The sequence below is a fragment of the Chiroxiphia lanceolata genome, chromosome 5 (assembly GCF_009829145.1).
Source record: "Chiroxiphia lanceolata isolate bChiLan1 chromosome 5, bChiLan1.pri, whole genome shotgun sequence".
NCBI lineage: Eukaryota > Metazoa > Chordata > Aves > Passeriformes > Pipridae > Chiroxiphia > Chiroxiphia lanceolata.
The window spans coordinates 60,682,592-60,701,318 of NC_045641.1; the positions used below are offsets into that span (position 1 = coordinate 60,682,592).

Sequence of the window (18,727 nt, forward strand, 5' to 3'; positions counted from 1 at the left end):
GCAGTGATACTTAATCTGCTGTGGTCAAAAGGAAGGCTTAGCCAAGACCTGCTGCCTACCTGGGATGAGCTAGTGTGGCTCGTTCCTGATGGTGCTGGGACGGGGAGCGTGCACACCATCCTCAGGGGCATGGCAGCACTGAGCAGTTTTAACCTTTTCTGTCAGCACAGCTGTTCACAGAGGGGATGTCCTCCCATACCCCAGGCTTACCTTTGACAGGGTAAATAGATTTTTTGTTATTACTAATGGGATTAAAAGCAAGTCCCAGCCAAGGGAGTTGCATTGAGATGGCTGTTCAGTGCTCTGACAAGAAGAGTTTGCTGTGCAGTGTTGAGCACACAGTACTTATGCTGAGGTCACTGATAAAAATAGAGCTGTTCTGACTCTCACAGCTGAGAGTGAATTAAATTTGGGTTCCCAAATGCCCTGTTCTGTTACACTCTGCTTTTGCTGACACCAAGACTGATTACTGGATCTTTTTAATATCTCTGGCAAGCTGTATGGTTGCAGATCCTTATTTTTCCCAAATGCAGAATTAATGCTAATCTAGTCTGAGCCAGAAGCAGGTAATGAAGAGGCACAGAGCATGCATGGAATAAGGTTGAGTCCATCTGCACTTGAATCTTCTCACAGTGAAATAACATAATCTGCTCGGTGTTTCATATTAGATGTAATTCAAGCTGAGCACTCTGGGGGAAGGAGAGGGAGGGAGATGATAGTCTGTGCTTTGATCTTCCCATCTCAAAAGACTTGAAATGTCTGAGAAGAGTGTCTCAACACGATGTAGTTGAGTGTAATATGCATCCAGTTTCTCAAGGACTCCGGATCACGTGTCCAGCTGTGTGGCTTGGAAGGTCTAACATTGGCTGCCACATCCTGAGCCAGGGATTTCCAGTGCCAGGAGCAAGGCTCTGAGCAGCAATTCAGATGGTAGGCATCGCTGCTGACAAAGGGAGGCTGCTGAGCTTGGTTATAAAGGGCAAGGACATGTGTGTGAGTGTAATGTGCCCTCCTGCGTTTGTTTTACAGCTCAGCAAGAAGTAGAACTTATCTGGTCCATCAGAAAACTATCCGTGTGTGTTAGTAAACAGGAGGAAGTTTCTTTAAAAAAAAAAAAGGCTTCTTTTTTAATTTTCTTTTCTTTTTTTGTTTGTTTTTTTAGAGGTTTTAAGCAACCTAGGTTTTGCTACTGGCAAGCTACCATCACTCCTTTTGATGGTGTTTCAGATATGTACGTACAGCACTGAGCTGTGTGATACAGACACCTCAGTGTGGATTGTGAAGGTAGACCTGTATTTTGAGAGTTGGGGCAGCCCAATGGAGAGCAGTGCAGCTGGTCTGTGTCCAGTATCCACTTCATTTGTGCAGAGTGGGCTTGTATTTCTGGACAGCACTAGGTTGTATGTGCAAATTTGCCCTAAAGGTCCTGGGCCTGTCGTGTTAGAGGCTGTATAAACAAGAGAGTACTTTTGTCAAATAATGCAGGATCTAAATATAACATAAGGCACACGCTTGGGTGTAACAGATGGGGGAAAGCACGAGGCAGTGAGACTATAGTAGTCAATGCAAAAAGCATCAGTCACAGCATGACTTCATTGGATTTCCTTTGGTGTAAATATTGCCTAGCACTCAGCAACGCGTGGAGGGCTGTCAAGGAAGATGCAGGAGTTGGACAGGAAATCGCAGCAGAGATCAGTTCAGACCAGCTGATGGTAGTTGGAGCCTGCCACAGAGATTTGGAGGGCTGAATCACCTGTGCACTTAACATGCAAACTGCATGAAAATGATGAAATTGTAGCCTTTTCTTTCTCCTGCTGGAAACCGTTACTCATTTTTCTTGTTGTTTGTTTAACCATGTGGGGGGTTTTTGGAAGCAGCTTGGCCTTGCCATGGCTGCTCTCTTCCTCTTCTAAAACTCCCTGTGCTCTAAAACTAGAGTTTTCTAGCATTCTCCAAACTGAAATGTGGGAAGTTTAAAAAAAGAGAAAAGCAAAACCATAGAAGAAAGCCCCTGTGGAACAGTTCTGCTTTCCTACAGATGAAGCATGTGGAAGGCTGTTCAAATTATCACTTACACAAGGGCCTCTTATATCTCTGAAAATGTGATTCTGCTTGAGGCTTCCTGTTGCTGTTTTTGCCCCAACAGTCCTCCTTTTCTTAGATTTCCCATTGCTGCTGCCCTCAAGGGGTTTGTAAGAGCCTTCAAAGTAGACTGCCATTTGGAGAAACTCTCAAGATACATGTTTGTCCTCTGCCCTCCCAGATGCACCCTTTTGATTCAGCAGCCTGAGGGGGCAACTGTGATATAACTGAGTGTCATGAGGTGGCTGCTTTTTTTAGGTGTTAGTAGTGTCCATGAGGGCATCTACTTCCAGCAATGCGGGGATGAGCAGATTTACCCCTACTTACCTTGGCCAAGCAAACACAGAGAAGCTAATTTGGGCTGTACTGCATCAGGAAAAGTTGCCCCATGTTCTCATGCCAGTCTGGGGCTGCCAGGGATCTCAGTGCCACAATGAGGGGTTCTGGGGGGTCCTACTGGGGGTCTCTGTAGAATTGATGTCAGAAGACATCTTCCAGTTCAGCTGCAGCATCACACTGGATGTTGCCATTTGTAGAATTTTATGATTCATCTATTTATTTTCTTTCCCACACATTTCAGGCACGTTCAGAACATGAGTGAGATAAAGACTGATGTGGGGCGAGCCAGAGCCTGGATAAGGCTATCTCTGGAGAAGAAGCTTTTATCTCAGCACCTGAAGCAACTGCTTTCCAACCAGGCACTTGCAAAGTAAGCTGGCTCCTTTTCTCAGTGCTTCACTTTCATGTCTGCCTTAGTGATGTCTCAAGGTGCTGCTGCTTGTGGCACAGCCACACACCCTGTTTGGGTACTGTGGTTTCCAGCTAGAAGTGATTGAAGGGCAGAGGGTAGCTGGGGGAGGAGGTACTGCCCACCCAGCAGGGCAGAACTCTGCTCGTCTGCATGGAAAACGCATCACAATTTTCAGGAAGGAGGCATTAGGTTGTGGTCAGATCAGTGCATTGATCCAAGCCACATCATAGCCCTACACTTGTTGTGTCTTGTACAAATGAAGCAGCAAGGACAGGAATGCCCCATCTCACAGCAGCCCTGCCTTGGGCTGACTCCAGCCAAGCACAGGCCCCCATCCTGACTGCCCATGAGCTGGGCCAGAGGCCAGCCCTCCGAGCCTGCTCTCCCAGGCCTCCTTTTGCAAGCACAGGCACTTAGGGATTGCCTGTGTAGATGACCCCGACTTCATTTTCCCAAAGCAATGCATTTAGTATAAAACCCCCAAACCTTAGGAAAAGAAAACATCCTAGCTGTTGCAAGTAGTTCTGGCTCTGTCATGGTTTGCATTAATGATTTATGCCAAAAACTACCAAATACTCTGCTAGCGGGAAGAAAGAAGAGTAACTGGAGGCAGTCACCTTTTGGGAGTTCAACTAAAGGCATGGTGACAGACCTGTCTTTTCCTGAAGGTGCATCTACATCTCAGCAATTCTTCAGGAGTCTGTTCCTTTCAGACTACAGACCTTGTCACAAGCTCTGTGCTGTCTCAGAGCGGGGCCAGTTTAATTCCTGGTGTGCCTTTGCACTGCTTAGGGCAGTTGGTGATGTACACTTGGGTCCCTGAGCTGAGAGAGTAGTGGGAGGATCCCATCCGCTGCTTGATGCCTTTGGCTTAGTTTTCTCTGCCACGGTATGGAGACAAAGATTAGACAAGACCATTCCAGAGTGGGGAGATATGGGAAAGAAATGAGGTTGCTGTTAGGTTGGTCCAGGTCTGCTGCTGTGAGTAGTGTTGGTTCATATCTGTGCCTTGCAGCAAACCCAAAAGTGATAGGAACTCTGTAGCCTTGCTGTGGGAGCGTGGAGCCAAGAGTGGTCTGTAACACAGATGTGTAGCAGACTTACACACCCTCCGTGGGTTTCTAGCAGCTTGTGTTGGTGGGGAATCATACCTGCCATTAAGATCCACTCTTCATTTGATATTTCAAGATTCAAACACCTTTTAAGATACGTGGTGCTTTTTTCAACAACAGCAACAAAAATATGTGATGCCTTTGTTTCTACCAGGAAGCTTTACAAGCGTTACGCTTTCCTGCGCTGCGAGGAAGAACGGGAACAGTTTCTCTATCACCTGCTCTCGCTCAACGCTGTGGATTACTTCTGCTTCACAAGCGTCTTCACCACAATCAGTGAGTTGGAGAATCAATTTTTTTCCCCCTGAATAAAAAGTAGTTGCTGTCATGATTTGTAAGAGACGGTGTTGCTGGTGCCTGAGTAGCTGAGCCCTTATCTGGAAACCTTGGTTGTTGCTGCGAGGCTGCTGGGTGTTGCTCTGGGAAACCAGCTGGAGGGGCAACGTTGTATGGAAGTGCTCTGGATAAGAGCATTGCACAAAGGAGAGTAATCATCAGAGTGCCGCTCTCTGTATAGTTTCTTTCATCTTCCCTCCCAGACAAGTCCTCTACATGCTAATGCTTCTTTCTGGTCTTGCGTTAAGCGTGCACCATAACAGGCTGTTCTCCTCAGACTGAGAAGGAGATGGAAGATTGGAGGATGAAATACATGGGACTTTGTGCTCCACTGTATATTTTAAATCTCGTTTTGTCTCTCCTTAAATGCCAGAAAGATTCCCTCTCTCATCCTCTCTTTTAAGGAGGAGAGCAGAGATTGGACTGATATCTGAAAAAGAATCTTTTGTCTTTCCAACACTGGTCAATGTGGAAAAGGCAGGGTCCCATGAGATGACCTAATTATTTGGATTCACCTGGGCAGTTCCTAGTCTTCATTTCCCTGCCTGTTCAGAGTGAAGTGAAGCAAGCTTTACGTGGCTGTCAAAGCAGGCACTCATTCTACTTTTTCTCCTCTTAAAGCAAGAAATCCCCTCAGAACTAACGCAGCGCAAAGAGATTTATTCATCCTTGATTACCTTATTTCTGCGGGGCATCCGGCTTGACAGCTCTTCCCTGTAGGACAAGTGCTTGGAATTTGAGAGTATTTTTTGAGTGCAGTATTATTGGATGGCACACAAAAGTAAAAAAGGTTGGCTTAGCTTCCCCAGTCAAAAAGGCAGCTTGTGAAACATAAGGAGAGAGAGAATCTTGCAGTGCTAGAGGTGCAGTATCAGGAATCAAATCCAAATTGGGGTGGGTGGCAGTCCTTGCCTTAAGCATGTATAGGTGGTACAGATCTAAAACCAAAATAATAAGAATAATAAGTGGGGAGGTATCCACAGAGACGCATCATACTTGAGACTTTGACCATGCCAGCATTTCTTACTGCAACCTTTCAGTACTTGAAGGGGACCTGTAAGAAAGAGAGGGACTAACATTTTGTCATTTATCTGTTGCAATAGGACAAGGGGTAATGGTTTTAAACTAAAGGGTCAGTTTAGATTAGCTATAAGAAAGAAGTTGTTTATTTTGAGGGTGTGAAACCTTGGCACAGGTTGCCCAGAGAAGTTGTGGATGCCCCGTCTCTGGAAACATTCAGGATCAAGTTGGACAGGGCTCTGAGCAACCTGATCTACCTGAAGATGTCCCTACTCACTGCAAAGGGGTTGGACTAAATGGCCTCTAAAGATGCCTTCCAAACCAGACTGTTCAATGATTCTGACATTCGTTTCCCTCGTATCCTGCCGTGTACCCCCTCCTCCCCGGATCCTGCCGCAGGCGGGTTCGTCCCTTCCCTGGGCAGGCTGCGGAACTTCCCCTGCGCTGCCCCGGCTCTGCGGGTTCTGCCGCGGGGCTGCAGCACCACCGTGCGGCACCGCCGCCCCCTCTGAGCACAGGGAAGGAGGGGTTCTCCTTGGTTGTTTGCTGAGACAGGGGACAATAACTTCCCTTCAAGGGGAAGGCGTGCTTTGCTCCAGAAATCGCGTTTACCGTAAGAAGGAAAAAAAAAAAAAAATCAAGACTAACGTACTTCCCCCCTCCCCTTCCCCACCCTGTTCTCAGTGATCCCTTACAGGTCAGTGATAATTCCCATCAAAAAACTGAGCAATGCAATAACCACGTCAAACCCGTGGATATGTGTGTCAGGAGAACTAGGAGATACTGGGGTAATGCAAATTCCCAAAAATCACCTAGAAATGACATTTGAGGTGAGTACATGCTCTTTACATTTTACTTTTCAATTTGAAACGTGCTTTCAAATAAACATTAATTTGGTCAGGGGTTATTAAGAGCAGAGCGTTTCAGATTCTGTCTCAGTTTTTAAGGTCACTGTACATTCAAATATGTACAAGAAAATAGTGCTGCCTGCCCCTCCTGTGTGAGATGAAGGTTTCCTATGAGCACATACCACTTTTAAGCACAGGCTTCACTGCCATCCCTGTCCCAGCCCAGGACTCCTCACCTAGCCAGTCTGTTTCCACATCTCATTCCCTTCCATGCCTCCTTGCCTGTTTTTCCCTTTCACCCCTCATTTCCAACTCCTCATCTGCCTTCCAAGTTTCTTTTCCCTTCTTTCAGTCCGTCTTTCCACTTACCACCACCCAGGTCCCTTTCTACATCTGGGCAGTTCCAGATTTCTTCTGCTGCTCCAGCTCCTTGTCCAGCATTACTGCTTTCCTTCCAACCAAGCAGTCTAACCCCTGAGCTCTTCAACACCCCAGCCTCTGGTGCTGGCCCCTGGAAAACCCAAGAGCTGCCATCCTCACCGTGTTCTCTTCTCTGAGCTTGCTGGGGTTTTCTCTTTAGGTTTGATTTCCCGGCGTTCCCCTCTCCTTTCCCGCCCATCAATTACAGGTTGGCTCTGTGCCACACCAAAGCAGCTGCTAAGGGGAACTGCAGGGAGAGCCCCATCAAGCTCCTGCAGCTCCCTCCAGGCTGTACCATATCCATTAAGGAGTGATTTTGTAGGAAAATCTGCTGCTAAAATTAAGGTTGTATCCATGGAGCATACGCAGACTGACCTTCAGCAACAATAGCAAAAAAAAGGCTGTTGCCAAATATAGGTAGATTTTAACGTAGGGAGGATATTTTTGTGATAAATGCCTGCTTCTCATTCAGATACTAGTATTTTGCAGAAAAGATCTCCAGGCTTCTAACAAGCAAAATGACATATTTCTAAGGACCATATTAATGCTATTCTGGATTATTCTTTTGGCTGAAACTTTCCTAAAATATCAACTTGGGTAGCCACCCACTATGGAAAATGTCAGCCCAAGCTGCTTGTTTGGCAGTATTAGAAGCAATGAAAACCAAGGTCTTGCAAGGGAAGTGTTTAGGTGACATTAACAGATGTTGCTGCCAGCCCCACCTACAGTTACATAGAGCACTGGAATTCACAGCCCTTTGTTTTCCTTTTTCTGTGACTTTGTGATGCTAAGTCTCATGTAGGTGATTTTTGTTTGGCCCCAAATAAGCATATCAATCTCTGAAAATAATAGAAGATCTAGGAACTGCTTCGTGGTATAGAGTGAGTTGACTGAAGGTCAGTATGCTCTAAATGCATTTTTGAAAAGCTGTTTTTATTGAAGATCTATTTCTTCTACAAAAGCACACCTTTTTATCATCTCAGCTCAGAAATTTGTAATTAATACTTCTCAGAAATATTGAGTGAGTGCTCACAACAAAGAATATAGTCTCTTCACAAGCTTTTAATAGTTTTATTTCTTTACTCCTGTCTTAAAATAACTATGCAGTTTTTCAAGATGCTCTGCATGTTTGGTCAAAAATACTTGCTCTATAAATCAAAGGAAACTGAATAAAGGCATACATTTGAGACCATATGTGTGCATGTGGTGGGGGTGTGTGTTGTCTGTTGTTTTTTAAATTAAGTAAAAACTGTTACTCATTTCAGTGCCAGAACTTAGGGAAGCTGACGACCGTTCAGATTGGCCATGACAACTCAGGGCTGCTGGCCAAGTGGCTGGTTGATTGTGTCATGGTCAGGAATGAAATAACAGGACACACGTACAAGTAAGCAACAAGTCTTAATTTTCTTTGTCTGAAATTCTTCTATGCTGAATTTAAAGAAATCAAGAAGGCATTCACCTTAGTTGGTGGAACACTGTGTGGGCTGATTTGGGTCCCCGATAGGGTTGGGTTGGTCTCCCCCCCCCCAGTTCTCTCATTTCAGAAGGCCTAGTTGAAGTTAGATAATCTGATAAATGAGAGTTGAATGTAGGATTTTCTTTGCATCTTTCTGAGACAGGACAGACAGTATAGATACTTTTGAAGTGATTCATATGTTTGTGTCTAATAATTAAATCTCTTGTTTTAAAGTAGTGTGGTAATATCGTGCACAAATTAACTCTTCAAACCCCAAGAGCTGAAATCAGAGTTGGCAAATCTTTGGTTTCTTTTTCTTTTAAGAAACTCTGATTACAAGAAAATAAAAGGTTTTGATGATTTCTTAATCTTCAATTGAGTACATACCTGTGTCAAAAAACTCTCCTAACTCATCATTGGTTTTACAAAACATCTGAGTAAGCAGACTTAATTCTATTAAATGTGAACTTGGAAAACTAGAATGCAGAGAGGTGAGCTCCAGAGCTCAGAGTTGGCCACTGTGTACCGGGGAAAGTAGGAGAAAATGGGGTACAGGGGCTGGGGGTGTGGACATGTGCATGGATTTCATTAGGACTGTGTATGGACTCAAAGAGTACAGCAATAAAATATGAGGTGAGTATAAGGAGATGTCACAGCTTCATCTGGGTGGGAACTCTCTGTGGGGATTTAGTTGTTAATCATCACAATGTTTTTAAAGGCTGAATATCAGCTGTGGTTGCAAGTGAAAAAGGCAGAAAGCAAGATGTGGACTGTGAAATATGTGTATAACCCAAGCTTTGTGTATTTCCTTTCCTATGGATGATCAGTTGTGGTGCAGGGGATGCTGCCTGCAGGGTTCTGGTCTGAGAAGTTTCAGGGTACTGAGTACTCCCTGCCTGTTCTCAGTGTTTTTTGGGTGCTAGCTGTCTCTCTAGCTTTGAGATCAAGCTGCACTACCTGTGTGTCTGACCTGTGCTTGCCCTGGGTGTGTGGCAGGTTTCCCTGTGGGCGATGGCTGGGAAAAGGTGTCGACGATGGCAGTTTGGAACGGATACTCATTGGAGAGCTGGTGTCCTCCACGTCAGACGAAGAGCTGGGAAAGCAGTGCCGGACCCCACCCCAGCAGAAATCTCCTACTGTGGCTCGGCGACTGAGCATCACTTCCCTCACAGGGAGGAACACCAGTAAGTCCTTTCCTTTCTCCCCAGGGCCCTAGAGAAGGGGGCAGCAACTGCTGAGAAGAAAAATCTCCTGTGAACAGGAGAGGTCGTCCTGAAGCAAGGCTTGGTGCAGAGGAACAGCTGCAAGCTGATGACTTTTTCCTGCCCCAGTTTCTGTTTGCTCTGTGATGCACACGTTGCCTCTTTTAATGTCCCCATTTGACAGTTGAGGGATAGTAATCTCTTTCTTTGGAGCATGGAGATGTGAGATGAGGCAGGAGGAGGCAGCAGAATTTGCAGTAGCTGATGCTGCTCAGCTTCCCAGCTCACTTTGCAGTCAGTGGGAAGTTCTCTCTGAAGGGCAGTTCAGAGCTTGATGTGGATGCTGTGAACTGCCTTCTGGAGGAGCATATCTCCAGGGGGACTTTGGGGGACATCAACTTCACATCCCTAAAATTAACTTTTATGAGTAACTGCACCTGGCTACAGCAGGACATGGGACTGTAAAGGTCATGCAAGGCTTTCTCTGCTAAAGCATAGTGTAGATCCTGGTCATACATCTGTCCAGCTCCTGTAAAACTAGAGGACATGACTGCTGAAATGCCAAGCCGGGAAAGATTAGTGTCCAAGAGTAATGCAACATTTAAAAACCACCACTTCAGCTAGTATGCTCTCCATCATTTCACAGAGCCTAATGCAGGACAGATCCAAGAGGGAATCGGGGAAGCTGTGAACAATATTGTGAAACACTTTCACAAGCCAGAGAAAGAGGTAATTCCTGCTTTTCATTACTTACCTGCATATTTTCATAAACAGAAATGGAACTGAAGTACCAGTAGATGCACTACCTTTAGATTTGAAGTTTCTGGCATGCAAACAAGGCAAGTTGTATTTACCAACTCTCCCTTTCCCACAGAGAGGGAGCCTTACCATTCTCTTGTGTGGAGAAAATGGTTTGGTTGCAGCACTGGAGCAGGTCTTCCACCATGGATTCAAATCAGCTCGCATTTTTCATAAGAACGTCTTCATCTGGGATTTCATAGGTAAGCTGCTAGGTGATTTGGAGGCAGAAGGGAAAGAAAGATTAGAGGAAAATGACTACTCACACACACAGACCTCGGATTCTCATCAGCTAGGGTGCCATTTCTCCTGCCAAGCACCTGCTCCAGGTTGCTTAAAGTCAATAAGAAACCAGATGGAAGATGAGAAATACTAAACTCTGTGTAAGGGAAGAGTGTGAGCCTGTGCCGAAATTTAAGAGTACTTCAGATTCTTGTAATTTATTTGTAGATGAATGTTCAAACAGCTGCTTTTCTACCCAGAAAGCAGGTAGGCTGGAGGTCGGGGTAGAGTAGGAATTGATGTTTGGAGGAGAGCTGGGAAAGGGCAGGGAACGAAAGGTTTAGATTTCTAGTTCCTCTTGAGAACTCTCCTAATCCCTGTGCTGGCCTTCTGGTGATGCTTAACCTGTAGGCCTATGTTGCAGTAATTCAGGATGTACTTACCCCTCTAAAATGGGCTCACAGGCTGATATACCTAGCCTGAGGTTCAGTGCTTACTCAGAAAAAGTGAAAAATCAAAGCTGATGATATCACTTACAGTGAAACCCTAGATAGGTGCTCTGGAGCAGCTCCTTGATGTTACCTGGCTGTATTAGCCATCAGCCAGTCTGACCACTGCTGTGTCATTGCAGAGGTGGACATGTCCACCTACCTGTGGTCTTCAGAGCGAGGAATCCGTATATAAACTGTTCAAGACCTCTCAGCAGGTTGTTCTTTTAAGGCCTCCCTCGTGTAATCCTGTGTCATAATGAAGTACTTCTGCTCACCAAGTTCCGATTTTCTCCCTTCCACAGAGAAAGCTGTTGCATATTTGGAAACCAGTGATCAGATTGGAGACAATGAGGAGGCCCTTTTGCTTCAGAGATCTTCATGCAAAACCTTCTGTCATTACGTGAATGCCATCAATACAGCTCCAAGGAACATTGGAAAGGATGGCAAATTCCAAATCCTGGTTTGCCTGGGGACAAGGTACCTGACTGCTCTGTGTGATATGTGTCCTCTTGCATTAGACCAGAATATTTTTGCACCGATGTTACTACCTTTAGTTTTCCATTTTAAGGCATGCCTATTTTAGGCAGCTTTAATACTATGTGAGAATTGGAGCAAAGAAGCAGTAATGATACGTGGCTAGTGTCTAAACTGCTAAAAATGTTTTGAGCTTTTTTATAACTGTTAGCTTGACAGTCATATGTATGAAATCTGCCTTGAAACACTGTTTTTGGTGAAGTACTGATTTTGGAAATGCAGAGTTCCTTTTCAGGAGCTGATGAATTTCTAAATCCTCATTGAATTGCCTATGAAAATGGGTTGTCTTATAATTTTGACAGAACTATTCTAGATGAACCTTTCTCACCTAATAGGATGTTTTCTGTCTTGCACTTGGAAGGGGGGATTAGTTGTATTTTGGAGGGTGGAAGTTGATATGTCTAGAAATAGGTACCATTTTTGTCTTGTCTGCCTGGATACTTGGAAAGCCAGTTGGAAAACAGTCTGTTGGGTTTTGTCTGAGTTTTACTTTCCCTGTTCCTGATCTGAAGATGTTGCTGAATTCTTACATGTGTCCGGTTCTGCTGATACCTTTCCATTTTCATTTCTGCAGTATGTAGTATTTTACTAACAAAATCAAGAGTTGTAATTACACAGGAAACATTTATGTGCAAACAACACACACCACTCACAAGGAGGGACTGCATGTTTTGGGTTGTGTTCTTGGAGAAGAATTTCAGTTTGAGATCCGTTTTGCTTGGTGCTGAAACATTTCCTTTCATCCCCTTTTCAGGGACCACTTGCTCTCTCAGTGGATCCCATTACTGGCAGAGTGCCCGCCCATTACAAGGATGTATGAGGAGAATGCTCTCCTACGGGACCGCATGACTGTCAACTCCCTTATCCGAGTGCTACAGACATTGCAAGATTTCAACATCATCCTAGAAGGATCACTCATCAAAGGAGTGGATGTTTAGCATGGCTTTGCTGAGAACTTCATTATTCCTTTCCCAAGCAAGCAAAGCACAGTTGGGAGACCTGTCAGGACTTGAACACGATGGTAGTGCACCACTGTAAGGCAAAGCTGCCGGTTGAAGCGGAATTGGGAAGCCCGGTTTGTGCCCGATGGGGACTGTCCTATAAAGCTGCAGAAAGCTAAGATGCAGTATTGTAGTTTATTTGAAACAGAAATTTAGTACAAAAATAGAGTATTTTCATGTGTTTAGATGTGTGTAAATATGCTATCTTCTTTAAGAAATTATATTACTCTAAGAAATTTTTCTTAGACTGAATGTTCTTGTTCTGACTATGAGTAGGTTAAACCCAGGGGAAGGACTTGGGGGAGGGAAGGACCAAGGTGGGAAGGGATGCCGCTACTTGCTTGTAAGGAAGAAGCCAATCAGTGTGTAAATACAGCGCAAACTCAGCAGGGCTTTTTTCAGGTATTGCAAATTAATACAGCAAATATCCTTATGTAGCCATTGTGATTGTGTTACTCTTGGAAATGTTGTAAGCATATGCTGGTTTACCCTACTGTACATGGTCTCTTTTAGTTTCTTTGAAGACTCACCTTTCCATGCATGGAAGTTGTGAGCCATCCATTTTTTTTTCCTGTCAGTTCTTCTGTGTCACTTCTGTTGATCTCCAGAAGGAGAAACGTGTTGAAATGCTTAAAAAATGAAGAGGAGGACTGCTGTCAGCCTCAGAACCTGAGGCACCATGAGACACCTGTTTAAGCAGTGCTGCTGCAGCCTGAGATGGGGAATGATGGCTTGCTTGACTCACTCACTGTGTCCCTTCTCTTTCTGCACATCCTGATGATTCCTCCTCACCATCGGCCAGTTTATGTTGTGGATGACCTTTTTCTTTTTTTCCCACATTGAGGAATTTGGTTCATACCAAATTCTTGCTGTACTTGAGAAGAATCATTGCTGTAGAGCCACAAACACCGATGTTGCTGTGCTTCTGAACTCTATCAGCTGGCTTTGAAATGCTGACAGATTATAAGTCTTCCTTTATCTTGCAGAATCAGTGTTCCTAGGGGAGTACAGGATCTTTGATTACTTTTTTTTTTTTTTTTTAATTTAAATGATCCAGCTACAAAAAGAAAAGGATTTAAGTAAAAGGAGGAAAAAAATGAATCTCACTTTGGTATTTTGAGGCTTCTCTCCTACACTTTTTCCAGCTAATATGTTACTAATATGGAGCATATATATAGATGCAGCTCCTAATGAGGAACTGGAAGCAACTGAAATCCTGTATGCTACAAATTGAACAAGAGATTGTATAAAAATCATCTTGTGAATACCATGCAGCAAATACAGAGAGTATTTTCCGTTCTTGTGGATGGGAATTGGAAGGATCTGAGGACACAGTTAGCTTCACCTGGTTTTAGGTTTTGGAGGTTAGTTTGAATATAGGTGTTTGATTCCATTTGTTTATTCCCTATGATCTTGGGCATTTTGTCAGTGGATTTCTTGGGAAAGACAGTCTCACTGTCAACTGTGGCTTGAGAAAGGCCCCTGACTGGTACTGTAAGTGTGTTGCCTCGCACTGTGCTCTCATGTGGCATTAGAAAGGACTTGGAAATGGTGGACAGTAGCAGGTCTTGGCATAGTGTGCACATTGTGGAAGGAGGGATGAGAGGTAAGGAAAAGGAAAGAGGACGAGAATTAGGGTTTGCTTTCTCACCTACCTTTTTTCAAGCTTCTCTACTTTCCTGTGGTCCTCCTGCTGTCCAGTTCTTAAAACGGCACTCACTTTAGTGTCAAAGTTTCACATCATATTCCCAGCCAGAAGAAAACTCTTCATGTGACTTTGTTTCATTGGAAAGGAGAGTTTTATGTTACAGAAGTTTTTTTTTGTTTCTAAGAAAGAAGTAAAATAACGCTGTCAAGGAGTCTTCAACTTTAATGAGGGTTCCAGCATTTCATAACTGTTTTTTCCTCCTGGGCTTGTGCTTCCTTAAACTAAGTTCATCCCAAACATTGTAGGCAGCACTACCATGTCACTGCTGTGGGTGTGAGTAACTAACATAAAATCTGTGAACGGTGTCATGAGTTAGACATCTCTCTTACGTTTCCAGAAATGTGAAATTTGGGGTGTTAAGGTTTTCTGTGTGGCCAGGCAAGTCTGCTTAAAGTCAGCAGATGATGCCCGACAAACCTTCAGCAGCAATTGAAAATGCATTCCTAGTACTTAACTCTATCAATGAATTATACATTTAGCACCAGAAACCATGTGGCAGCATTATTTGCTAATGACTGCTTAGAATGTTTTGATTTCTATTATAGCTCAGGCCTTTTATGTCTAATGACTGCTATACAGGATTTTTTCACGCCCAACCCAGTCTAAGTGACTTTCATTTTACTGAAATAACCACCTCTTTAGTCTTTGGATTTCTTCACATCATCGTCTGCGTTTACTAGCTGGATGCTTCCCAAAGTATACTGCTGCATACTTCTCCAAAGGCTATATATGACTTAAGCAGTCATAACATTCATCTGACATGACAAGGGTTAAGCACAAGCAGAATAAAGTAGAAATGTGGGCACTTCTAAAGGTCATTCATCTAAATGAATAATCCACATGAAGAGAAAAAGGCAATAACTACGTGAAGTCTTTCTTAAGTTAGAAGAAGCGAAAACCTGAGAATTTTAAAAATTCAAATCAGGGCCTTTCCCCGTTTCAAACTACATTAAGAAACCTTTGAGCACTTAACACAACTTCACGTCAGCTTTTTCAGCAAGTGTTGACTTGTTTGGTTTTGTCAGGTTTCACATCATGTTAATAATAATACAATAAAAATTATGTATGTCTCATGTTTCCTTGTAGGCAATAAACCACCCTAAGATATGTTGAAAGGGGCACAGCTGAGTGCCTCAGATTCCTAGAAGACTAGTTCTTTGACAACCTTGGGAGTACAGCTCTTCGTAGTGAATTTTTATTCCACTATGTATGATTAATTTTTTAGCGGACTACTTTTGTTTATTGGAAACTGTGAGTTTTTTTTCTGTAAGGTTTACAGAAATCATTCTACCCACGGTGAGAAACCCATTGGGATTCTTCTAAGCTAACACAGTTTTTACTTCAGTGTTAAAGCACCTTCTTTGGTTGAGAAAGGGAATCTTGGAAAAGACCAAAGCTCTCTGGTATCTGCTTTTTTTAAAAAAAATAAAATACTCCTATCCAATGCCCGTTTGCAGATGTCTGAGTTTGCATAGTCCTGTTATACTAACACCCAGCATGGTAGCTTGAGGGAGTCAGAGAATCAAATGCCTCACTATGTACAAAATATGTATTTATAATTCTCTGAAATAAATGAAATCGTACTGTTTAGTGAAAAATCTGCTCATGTTTATTCCAAGTTGGTTTGTGTAATTAGATATCATTGTTCAAAAATGTGGGGTTTTAGGATAGTTGCGCAACAGCATATTTGAGAAAATTCCTTCTTTCAATCAAATGAAGGTGCGCATCTTAAGGGGAAATATTGTTGTGTTACACTTGAAATGTACAAATGTGCCCTGTATAGCTTAAAATGATCCTTAAATGTCTCCATTAAGTATATTTTGTCTTTACATTACTACTAACTGAAATAAGAACTGGATTATTTTCAAGACGACGTCAGTAAAAGTATTGCTATATCAAGCACTTTAACATACATACCACAAACCGACATGGGTTTTTCAGGTTTTGAAGTACATTGAAATACAGCTTTTCATGCTATGTCCTTTACAAATAAAACTGTGAGAATAATGGTTGGTGTCACTTTCTCCTTGCAGAGGAACCAAGAGATTCGGGCCTCAAGCAGAAGAGCTGCTCTGAACCTGGAGGGCATGTTCCACAGAAGGAATGAGTCCAACAAAATGATTAAGCTGATGGTGACTCCTGGTAGTGGGAACTTGCTGCAGCAAAGTGGGGGAGAAGGGAGTCTGAGGGCCTGCTCTCAAAACCTGTCCTTCTGCCTCCCCTGACACAAAGGGGAAGCAGAGACTGTGCTGAGCCTGAGCAACTCTTAGGTTGAAAGCAGACTTAGGTGGAAAGCATGGCTGATAAAAGGGAAGAAATGGGATCCCAGTGAAGCTGAATTCTAACCAGGGTGGTATTTGCCAGGCATCCTGGGTTCCTTTGCTCTTGGTATCTGGAATAGTGGGGAGAAGGAGGGTAGGATCCTGTTGGCAGCAAAATGGCAAGTGTGGGAAGCAAAAGTGTTGGAAGGAAAATGGGAACTGTAGCCAAGGATCTCTTTCCTCTCTTGATGTGAGCTGCTCTGATAATTTGAAATGCTGGAATGAAACTCATGTCCTCCAGTCTGTCAGTGTGTTGTGTAAGAAGAAGGGTTGATGGACAGGAGAGAGATGGATGCCTGCAACAAAAAGATAGTGAAATGCCCTGCTTTTCCAGGTTGGACTGGATTTTCAGAAATTTCCCCCATGTCCCTCACAGCTGTAGATCTGGTGGAATTTGCAAAAATAGAATTTTTGAAAACCTGATAGTTGAAATGCAGACCCCTGCATGTATGTGTGTGGGGCATGTCTGTTCACTCATGTTAACTCTCAGTTTTGAAAAGGCAGAGAATCTCAAGAGAGGACTGTCTCAGACCTTAGGATTATATATGTGGAAATCCTGAAATATATTATTTGCTTATGCTGGTGTTTATCAACAGTGTTGCAGCAAAATTATAGGATCCCATAACTGTGGATAAAATCCATAGGGCTGCTTGTTGTCAGATGTCAATGGGAGGAGTGACCATGCTTAATACTGCACCTGCTTACTAAATGTGTTAGGCTTATGTATGTAAATTAGAGATAGTGAGATCTGAGATCTCAAAGGCAGCAAGTACTTGAAGTATGGCAGGACTAAGCTTGTCCAGATGAGGAAGTGCAAATAACTTCCTCTCCACTGCACTGTCCTTGATGAAGTCTGGGAACACTGCAATGTTTTCTGCGAAGGGTAAGCAGAAGAAAACTGAGAAAATGGTAAGAGTTGAAAGAGCTCACCAACCTTTTTTTCCTTCCAGCATTTCAGGTAAGCTTGTATGATAAAAAAATTATGCTCAAGTTAAGAGTGAAGCTGCTTCCCTGACTGTCACCCCATCAGATCAGAGGCTGAGGCTCCTGTCATTGTGGTCAAGGAGCATTTCATTGCTGACATTCCTATTTTCTCTCCTGCTATTCCATCAGATATGTATCATTATAAGCCGGTTTGATCTCAGCACAGGATGTGAAGGGAATGGGAAGATTTCTGTACGGGTCTGCTATCTGGTGGCTGGTTATGGTAAACTATCCGCTGAAGCACTGCAGAGCTGATTTGCCAGTGGAAAGCTGGAGTTCTGTGGGAAAGCTTGACACTTTAATGGGCCCATCCGTATTCCCTGCAGACCTCATAGGGCATCTCAGATCCTCTGAAAGAGCTTCTCTCAGAATGTGACCAGACAAATTATTTTCTCCTTGAACCAAGCCCATCTTTGTCTTGGGGGGAGCAGAGAAGAAGCTACAGGGGGAAACACAGCCAAAGCCCCCCTGGTCCTTACCCACAGCATATTTTTCAAAAGACATTGCTGTAAATGACCTCATTGCTATGTCACCTAGTGACAACCTTGTTATCGTTCAATAATGAGTTCAGCAGGATCCATAAATGTAAAATAGTTGTGGGTTCTATCAGACAGACTCAGGTGTTCGTACCAGTTACTCTGAGTAATACAGTAATATATGGACCTCTTGGTTTTACACGACCTCTTCCCTGAATCCACTGACTTTTAGACGTGGCCAAAGCAGCCAGTTACAATGGGTGAATTGTGGAGTGATCTGTTCACCCTGTTTCCAGTGTTCAAGCCCTGTGTAGGGTGAAGGGCTAAGTAAGTGAAGATGGCGAATGGACAATTGAGTTTTATTTGCAAAGTGCATTTGGCAGGACTGTGCAACAGATATAATCCTCAAGAAGATCTCAAATGCTTATCACAGGGCATCTCTTCTCTCAGCAAAAGGCAGGCATGGAGAATGCAAGAGATGTCCCAGTCCTCACACAGTGCATTCGGTGATAGATTTTCTCCTGCTCCCACAGCCAGCTGATACTAAAGCCTAACCTAAAGAAAAAAAAAATAAGCTCAGTAGTAGCCAGATGTTGGGTTTGGTGCTCTGCAATCCTTGCATTCTCCTGCTTAGGAACACAAAGGCTGGTGTTAGCCTAAGGAAGCCATTTTCCTTGCCCTGCCTCTGCAGCCAGTGGGAAAAGATGGGCTCCTTCAGTAGGCCTTGCAAGGAGAAACCTCACTAGGCTGCTTTTAATTATGCCTAGAGAAGTCCAACAGAGGCAGCTTGTCCCTGAAGGCTAAGCTAGCATTAATCTTTATGAATATTCCCCCCTGCACTGTCCTCCCATACTGAGTTCATTCCTTCAAAGGCATCCAACTGATATATTAGCATGTTCTTTACACATTAAAAAAATGAAGAGTTTACAAGCGTGAAAGGTTAAAGTGATGGACTCAGGTAGTTG

At 43.6% G+C, this 18,727-nt stretch overlaps 1 protein-coding gene across 6 annotated transcripts in view; it reads left to right on the top strand.

The window, feature by feature from the left end:
* The window catches only part of DENND5B (DENN domain containing 5B), a 113,509-nt gene extending 97,521 nt beyond the window's left edge, over positions 1-15,988 (top strand). For all 6 annotated transcript variants that reach the window (XM_032688041.1, XM_032688043.1, XM_032688044.1 and 3 more), the window contains 9 exons: positions 2,663-2,791; positions 4,100-4,221; positions 5,986-6,131; positions 7,835-7,953; positions 9,022-9,209; positions 9,874-9,956; positions 10,102-10,228; positions 11,041-11,215; positions 12,027-15,988. In XM_032688041.1, coding sequence (XP_032543932.1) covers positions 2,663-2,791; positions 4,100-4,221; positions 5,986-6,131; positions 7,835-7,953; positions 9,022-9,209; positions 9,874-9,956; positions 10,102-10,228; positions 11,041-11,215; positions 12,027-12,210 — 1,273 coding nt within the window. In that variant the 3' untranslated portion in view covers positions 12,211-15,988. The remainder of the gene's footprint in view (positions 1-2,662; positions 2,792-4,099; positions 4,222-5,985; positions 6,132-7,834; positions 7,954-9,021; positions 9,210-9,873; positions 9,957-10,101; positions 10,229-11,040; positions 11,216-12,026) is intronic.
* Positions 15,989-18,727: the final 2,739 nt, after the last annotated feature.